This window comes from Haematobia irritans, chromosome 4 (genome assembly GCF_050003625.1).
Source record: "Haematobia irritans isolate KBUSLIRL chromosome 4, ASM5000362v1, whole genome shotgun sequence".
NCBI lineage: Eukaryota > Metazoa > Arthropoda > Insecta > Diptera > Muscidae > Haematobia > Haematobia irritans.
Genome location: NC_134400.1, coordinates 63,128,745 through 63,138,040, shown reverse-complemented (window position 1 = coordinate 63,138,040; position 9,296 = coordinate 63,128,745). Strand labels below are relative to the sequence as shown.

At 33.2% G+C, this 9,296-nt stretch overlaps 1 protein-coding gene across 1 annotated transcript; it reads left to right on the top strand.

The window, feature by feature from the left end:
- The first annotated feature begins 3,599 nt into the window (after nucleotides 1–3,599).
- LOC142236171 (uncharacterized) lies at nucleotides 3,600–6,073 on the top strand. Its single transcript, XM_075307431.1, has 4 exons — nucleotides 3,600–4,537; nucleotides 4,593–4,782; nucleotides 4,846–4,942; nucleotides 5,007–6,073. Exons 1-4 carry the CDS (start codon nucleotides 4,510–4,512, stop codon nucleotides 5,250–5,252), a joined length of 561 nt encoding a protein of 186 aa, XP_075163546.1. The 5' UTR covers nucleotides 3,600–4,509; the 3' UTR covers nucleotides 5,253–6,073.
- The last annotated feature ends 3,223 nt before the right edge of the window (nucleotides 6,074–9,296 follow it).

The window sequence follows — 9,296 nt, the reverse complement described above, 5'->3', positions numbered from 1 at the left end:
ACGTAAAGTGGGGAATAACAATTAGCGCAACAAAATCTGAAGCAATATGTATAAGAAATGCTTCCGGTAAATGTCCCAGGTTTGTAGTCCCTGAGAGCAAGTCACTGAAACTCACACTAAATGATATCGAAATTCCCTTCGAGAGAGAAATAAAATATCTGGGAGTCACTTTCGACAACTTGTTAAAGTTCAACACTCATGCCCGATTATCACTGAAAAAGACAAAACGTATACTTGGGTCATTCTCATACATTCTGGGGAACAAATACTTACCTCAAAAAACAAAGCTCCTACTCTACAAAGTAGCCATAAGACCAATGCTGATATATGGATTTCCGATCTGGTTCACTATCTCCCCGACAGTGGCTAATGAATTAGAAATCTTTGAACGGAAAATATTAAGAAAATGCGTCAACAAACAATACCAAAGCCGCGTAAAAAAGTACTCCAACTCCCACATTTATAAAACATCTGGAGTCCAACCATTATGCAGTTACGCCCTCAACCTCCAGCGATCATTTATAGAGAGGCTTGCCGCACATGAAATTGAACTGTTGAGCACAATTTACAACATTGAAGAAAATTCTAATTGGACTGATTCTAAATACCTCTCGTCTGTTGCCATCATTAATGAACTACTTGACAATGAATCAGCCAATCCTACCTTGCCGCAATTCTTCCAGAAAACAACACCTGGAACACATAGAGGATAAATGATAATTATATTTAACTCTCTCCTACAAAATAATCTACTAAAAGAAATATGTGCAATTATATATATTAGACCATAAGTCATATTATAATACTTACGTACCTACCCTATGCTCATGCATATTCGCTTCAACTGTGATACTAGTGTAAAGAAAAATACTTACCATTGTACCTTAAAAGCTATTATTATTAGCCCTCGACGCTATTATACAATTTGTTAATTCGTTTTAAGTGTTGTTTTTAGTAGTAGATTTAGTATTAATTATTTATTTATCTTAACAACAGACACCCGCGCTCTGTAAGACATTTTTTCATTCATCTCATGTGCCATGTACGCACAATCGATAATTGTTCACTATAAAGCTGAGTACTATGTTCGTGTTTCAAGCTGAAACTCCATATAAAAAAGATCGTGAAAAACAAGTGGTGAAAATATTTCATATCACCCAATAAACACAAGATGAGCGTTTTTCAAATGCAACAACTTTTCAGTTTGAGGGTAAATATAATTTTCAACATAAATTCAACTTGACTTGAAATAGCTCATCTTCAATACATCTTCAAATTGTTTGCGAATTACTTCCAATTTGCCAAAATGTTGACGAAATCTTTGAAAAGGTGTTGAAGATAATATGAGAAAACTTTGACAAAACACTACCCTAAAATGCAACGAAAAAACCATGTGGTTTTCAATACTTATTTGTGCAACGAAGTTCGTGGTCAACTGCAAGAAATAAAAAAATGGAAAATTTTAGACAAATAATCAAATAGTTTATAAAATAGGTAAGTGAAAATAAAAAATGAAATAAAACTTTAAGGAAGTCACTAAATGTATATCTCTTTGCAGAAAACTAAAATTATGGATTCTACGTTCTTGAAAACATTAACATCTGACCGATGAAAAAATGGTGGACAATTAACTGGAACTGCTTCAAATAGTTTATAATAATTGGTACGTCAATATGAAAAATTAAATCAACACTTTAGAGAAGTCAACACTTTATAAGAAGAAGGGAGCCACCGTGGTGCAATGGTTAGCATGCCCGCCTTGCATACACAAGGTCGTGGGTTCGATTCCTGCTTCGACCGAACACCAAAATGTTTTTCAGCGGTGGATTATCCCACCTCAGTAATGCTGCTGACATTTCTGAGGGTTTTAAAGCTTCTCTAAGTGGTTTCACTGCAATGTGGAACGCCGTTCGGACTCGGCTATAAAAAGGAGGTCCCTTGTCATTGAGCTTAACATGGAATCGGGCAGCACTCAGTGATAAGAGAGAAGTTCACCAATGTGGTATCACAATGGACTGAATAGTCTAAGTGAGCCTGATACATCAGGCTGCCACCTAACCTAACCTTAGAGAAGTCACTAAATTTAAATCTCTTTGCAGAAAACTAAAATCTTTGGATGCTACATTCTTGCAAACATTAAGAAGCTGACCAATGAAAATTGAGTGGCTTATCGACAAGAAAAAGTTTCCAGAAACATTACAAGTGCAACCAATTAAAATTGTTAAAAACAACAAATTGTTGAAATCAACAACTTCTGGATGAAAATGTGCATCACATCGGCAGTTTAATTCATATGCTATTATCAGTTAAAAATTGATATTTTGTGAATTCCTTCTGCTGGAAATCAATTCTAACACGCGGTCCAGTACGTTCCTAATTTCAACCCTGCCAACATTTTTTGAATTTGGGGGCGCTTCTGAGAATCCCCACTACGTCGAAAACAGTCGTATACGATATCCAAAACTCCTCGGAAAAGCGCCGTCACTATTGAGAAGTTGTACCACGCCAAGTTACTACAAAAAAGTATCGCATGAGTGCAATTATTAGGGGACTTTTTTAATAAATTTAGAACGATGCCAATAAGAGCCCCTTCAAACAATCAGAAAAAGTGAATTTTAAGATAGTTGTAAAAGAATCATTGTGGTCAAGTAAAACCCGATTTTTTAGATGATTATTAATTTTATTAAACATTTATAAATTCTCATAAATATAACATTTATACGACTATCACATCACATATAACATATTTTTATGCATTAATAAAAGATTGATGTTGAGTTACAAGTTGCAAGTTACATGTTGTAGCGTCTATCAGCCAGTGCTTTTATTCCCAATGGAGGCAGCGTGTCTGGAAAAATATTTGAAAAACTATCACTTTATTCCATTTGGAGGGTCAAAAATTATTCACCAATATACCTTTCACAATTTTAAGCGAAATAACTATGTTTTTAGCACTTCATTATCATTTTTATTTAAATAAAATATAAGAAGCTAGTTGTGCTTGGTGTTTCACAAAATATAAAATGGCTCTTGTAACAATAGTGATGGCAAAATACTTCCATGTACATTTTGTACTTTTTGATATATTTACCCCATCACAGTTGGCGATAGTTGCAGTGTCACTTACGAGTCTGTGATAGCGATGAGGATGAAATGGAACGTTGAAATGCTGGCAGGGAAATTACCCGCATGTTAATAAATTTTAATGCTGTTTTATGACACCAAAAGGAAGGAATACGATTTATCAATGCAAAAGTGTTTACTAATAATGTTTAAGATATTTAAAGTTTTGTTGTTTGTTTTTTGTTCTTATTTGTTGATATGTTTAATAAGATTATTATTTATCAATTGGTATTGTAGTGTATTATGTAGTTTAGTGTATTATTATATTTTATTTTGATGAAAATGAATAAATTATACAAAATTCATAGAATTTTGGCTTTGACTTTCAATTTGAAGTGGGGATATCATTCATACAAATTTAGGTTGAAAAGTATTTGCAACGATGTTAATTTTGAATTTGACTCGCATCGAAAATTGTTTGACAAATTATTGAGTAGCGATGCATTTCAATTTGAGGATAACACTTGAGATATTATTGCTAATGTGTTGAATTTCACTGTTGAGGGTAATGTCTGTTTTTTGTTGAGAACGCGATTTTCTCAACTTGAATATTACCCTAATCCTTTGAAAAAATGTTTGAAAAATTGTTGAAATTTAGCATTTTTCAAACGTTTGTGTTTATTGGGCAGGTACTATGTTCCTTAAAACGTGAACTATTGACAAACAAGCGACGCCTCAATGAACACAATCTGTACCGCTGGCGGCATCCATACAAATGATAAACGCTTTCGCCTTATTAGTGTGTAAATATAACCATAGCGATAGGCGGTAGGCGAAACATTTTTGCCGCAACGGCAAATACAATAAGCTCGACGGCGAATAATTCCCTTTTTCACGTTTCCTAGCGTTTTTGTTGTCAATACAGCACGCTTTGACAATATTAAACAATGAAGTTGAATAAAAACATACAATGGCTTGTTATTTGTTGAGTTATTTCAAGAAAAAATAATCTACACGTCTCCAGGCAACAGCAATTCCTAGTGGTGAGTTAAAAAATTGATAAGCGATGGCAACACTATACCAGTTTTCGCCAAGGAGTTAGAATAAGTTTTAATTTAGCGACACGCCGCTAGCCGTCACGGTATTCCGTCGCGGATTTTGGGCTTCCCATAAGAAATACACGTAAATAAGTGTTCGCCTACCGCCTACCGCTATGGTTATATTTACACACTTAGTTTGTTAACGAGCGTCTGAACGTCATTTCTTTTTGTTTATTTTCGTTTTGTAAGGGTATGTTTCAAAAAGTTAAAATGGTAAAACCAGAAAACAAGACTGTCTTTACAAAATAAACAAAATATTTGTAGAGCTGTGGAAAACAATCCTATAATTTGGAAAAAGACCGAAAAGGATCATAGCAATAGAAATGTAATAAAAAGAGCATGGGAAATGGTGGCAAATGAAGTTGGTTTAAGTGGTATGGTTTGCAAACATAATTATTTTTTATCCTGCTAATATTAATTTACACTAAGAAAAAGTTTGCCGGAAAGGTTGGAAAAGTGTTGTGGATGCCAAACGATATCGCTATAGAAAGTGTTTGAAGTCAGGAAGCCCCTTCGACATTAATTTAGAAATGGAGACTGAGTACTTAGAAAGTTCGTGCGAGCCGTGGGAGTTACAAGATGAAATTAACTTTTTGGAAGACACATCAACCAAAAGAAGGTAACATTATAATTTCATTTACAAGATCCATATTTAATTTATCGTTTGAATTCCGTTTTTCAGAACCGATTGTTCAGACGAGTTTGACAATGATACGAATTTGGAGCAATCTGAATATAATTCGAATTTGGAGCAGTCGCTAACTTCTTCGTATACATACGTACGTGCTAATTTTTTGTAAATAATGTCGTAAAATAGAACGCATTTGTAGAAATGTTTTTTAGATGGATACGTCATCGAGCTCAGTGTCAACTGCGAAAAAACAATATAACACCGAAGTTTTAGCTACAGCTCAACGAATGGAGAAAACCATGTCGAAAATGGTTGAGATGGCAGAAAAAGAAAATAGTCCCCATATCGGTTTTTTGTCCCATCTAATGGCAATAATGAACAGATTCACGGATGACGATTTGATAGACTTTCAGGGTGAAGTAATGGCATTGGCATATGAAAAGCTACGTAAACGTTGAAAATGTTATATTTTTTATTTTTCGGTTTGATTTCATTTAATTTTTCACCCTATTTTTATTTTATTTAAACAGCCTTATAACCAAAACTGAAGTACAAAACAAGTTCTGTTATTGGGTTTTAAAATGATTTATTACATTTTAAATATACTTTAACCCTGCCAACATTTTTTGAATTTGGGGGCGCTTCTGAGAATCCCCACTACGTCGAAAACAGTCGTATACGATATCCAAAACTCCTCGGAAAAGCGCCGTCACTATTGAGAAGTTGCACCACGCCAAGTTACTACAAAAAAGTATCGCATGAGTGCAATTATTAGGAGCCCTTCTGGATACATTTAGAAGGACGCCAATAAGAGCCCCTTCAAACAATCAGACAAAGTGCATTTTAAGATAGTTGTGAAAGAATCATTGTGGTCAAGTAAAACACAACCCAATAAACACAGGATGAGCGTTTTTCAAATGCAACAACTTTTCAGTTTGAGGGTAACTATAATTATCAACATAAATTCAACTTGACTTGAAACAGCTCATATTCAATACATCTTCAAATTGTTTGCGAATTACTTCCAATTTGCCAAAATGTTGACGAAATCTTTGAAAAGGGGTTGAAGATAATATGAGAAAACTTTGACAAAACACTACCCTAAAATGCAACGAAAAAACCATGTGGTTTTCAATACTTGTTTGTGCAACGAAGTTCGTGGTCAATTGAAAGAAATAAAAAACATTTTAGACAAAAAACTGAATTTACTCCAAATAGTTTCTAATAATACGTAAGTGAAAATAAAAAAATGATATGAAACTTTAAGGAAGACACTAAATTATATCTCTTTGCCGAAAACTAAAATTATGGATTCTACGTTCTTTAAAACATTAAAAAACTGACCGATGAAAAAATGTTGGACAAGTAACTGGAACTGCTTCAAATAGTTTATAATAATTGGTAAGTCAATATGAAAAATTAAATCAACACTTTAGAGAAGTCACTAAATTTAAATCTCATTGCAGAAAACTAAAATATTTGGATGCTGCATTCTTGGAAACATTAAGAGGTTGACCAATGAAAAATGATGGTGGCTTATCGAAAAGAGAAAGTTTCCATAAATCAAAGTACAATGAATTAAACTTGGTATTTATGCTTTTCCATATCAACTACTGGGTGATAATTCGCATCACGCCTATAGTTTAATTTACATCGCATCATCGGTTTCATTTGATATTTTGTGAATTGAAATTGCTGGAAATTTATTCTAACTCTCTAGTCATCAAGTTCCTTGCTAATTTCCCGAATTTTAATGAGTTTGACAAGAATTTTGTGACACCAACGTTCTTGAGGAATTTTGTGGGTTTCAATACATTTTGTGCCACGAAGTACGTGGTCAGTTATTTTTATTGACATAAAACTGAAATTAATCCAAAACGGTAATTATAATTGGTAAGTCAAAATAAAAAGTGAAATGAAAACGTAATGGAAATCACAAAACTCGATTGTTTTGCAGAAAACTAAAATCATTGGATATTATATTCTTGGAAGATGTTGACCGGTGAAAAAATGATGAAGGAAACAACAAAGAAAAGATTCCAGAAAACTTGCAAAGTGCAACAGTTCCTAAATCAAGAATTTCTGGATGAAAATGTGCATTACATCAATTTACATTCCGTCATCAGTTTGATATTTTGTGAATTCCTCTTGATGGAATCTATTCTAACACGCAGGCCAGCAAGTTCCTCGATAGTAATTATTTGAAATTGTCAGCATATTAATTAATAATTAATTAATTAATAGTTATGTGACACCAACATTATGGGGGAAATTATAAAGGGTGATTCTTTTGAGGTTAGGATTTTCATGCATTAGTATTTGACAGATCACGTGGGATTTCAGACATGGTGTCAAAGAGAAAGATGCTCAGTATGCTTTGACATTTCATCATGAATAGCCGAACGATCTGCCACAACGTCGAATTTTCAGTGAATGGGCCCTAGAAAAGTTGGCAGAAAATCCGATTTTTTATCGACAAATTTTGTTCAGCGATGAGGCTCATTTCTGGTTGAATGGCTACGTAAATAAGCAAAATTGCCGCATTTGGAGTGAAGAGCAACCAGAAGCCGTTCAAGAACTGCCCATGCATCCCGAAAAATGCACTGTTTGGTGTGGTTTGTACGCTGGTGGAATCATTGGACCGTATTTTTTCAAAGATGCTGTTGGACGCAACGTTACGGTGAATGGCGATCGCTATCGTTCGATGCTAACAAACTTTTTGTTGCCAAAAATGGAAGAACTGAACTTGGTTGACATGTGGTTTCAACAAGATGGCGCTACATGCCACACAGCTCGCGATTCTATGGCCATTTTGAGGGAAAACTTCGGAGAACAATTCATCTCAAGAAATGGACCGGTAAGTTGGCCACCAAGATCATGCGATTTGACGCCTTTAGACTATTTTTTGTGGGGCTACGTCAAGTCTAAAGTCTACAGAAATAAGCCAGCAACTATTCCAGCTTTGGAAGACAACATTTCCGAAGAAATTCGGGCTATTCCGGCCGAAATGCTCGAAAAATTTGCCCAAAATTGGACTTTCCGAATGGACCACCTAAGACGCAGCCGCGGTCAACATTTAAATGAAATTATCTTCAAAAAGTAAATGTCATGGACCAATCTAACGTTTCAAATAAAGAACCGATGAGATTTTGCAAATTTTATGCGTTTTTTTAAAAAAAAAAAGTTATCAAGCTCTTAACAAATCACCCTTTACATGAAAAATGTTTAAGTTATTTAAAGTTGTATTGATAGTTTTAGTTATTAATACCTTTAATAAGATAATTATGTTTTGATTGGTATTATAACATGTTATTATTTTTTTTATATTGTTAATGTTATTTTTAATATTATTATATTTTTAACGAAAAAAATTAATAAAATGTACAAAATCACTAGAAATTTAGTGTTGACTTTCAGTAAGAACTGGGATTGACTTTCATGCAAATTGTGGTTAGAAAATATTTGCAGCAATATTAGTTTTTAATTTGTCTCACATTGAAAACTGTTTGAGAAATTATTGAGTAGCAATGCATTTCAATTTGAGTATTACAATTGAGAGATTATTGCTATTGTGTTGAATTTTACTGTTGAGGGTAATGTCTGTTTTTTGTTGAGAACGCGATTTTCTCAACAATTTCTCAACTTGAATATTACCCTAACCCTTTGAAAAAATGTTTGAAAAATTATTGCATTTTAGTATTTTTCAAACGTTTGTGTTTATTGGGAATTGTTTAGGTGTTTATTAATTTTATGAAACATTTATAAATTCTCATAAATATAACATTTATACGACTATCACATCACATTTAACACATTTTTATGCATTAATAAGAGATTGATGTTGAGTTACAAGTTGTAACTTAAATGTTGTAGCGTCTATCAGCCAGTACTTTTATTCCCAATGGAGGCAGCGTGTCTGGAAAAATATTTGAAAAACTATCACTTTATTCCATTTGGAAAGTCAAAAATTGTTCACCAATTTACTTTTCACAATTTTAAGCGTAATAACTATGTTTTCAGCACTTTATTTTCGCTTTCATTGAAATAAATTATAATAAGCCAGTTGCGCTTGGTGTTTCACAAAATATAAAATGGCTCTTGTAACAATAGTGATGGCAAAATACTTTCATGCGAATAGTGATGGCAAAATACTATCACAGTTGGCGATTGTTGCAGTGTCACTTACGAGTCTGTGGTAGCGATGAGGATGAAATGGAACATTGAAATGCTGGCAGGGAAAGTATGGAGTAGTAAGGTATGTGGTACTAATACAATACTTTCATTTTTTACTTTTGCGTTGACTTTTTATTTTTCCTTTTATAAAAGTACTGATACACTAAGAGAAATTCTGTGTTATTAATTTAAAAATGATTTATAAAATCAAAATATATGAATTATGTGTTATTTTTTGTTGACTTTTAATTGTCCTTACTACAAAAATTCTATATTATTAATTAAAATGATTTATAAAATATAAGTAAACATAAATATATGAATGAATT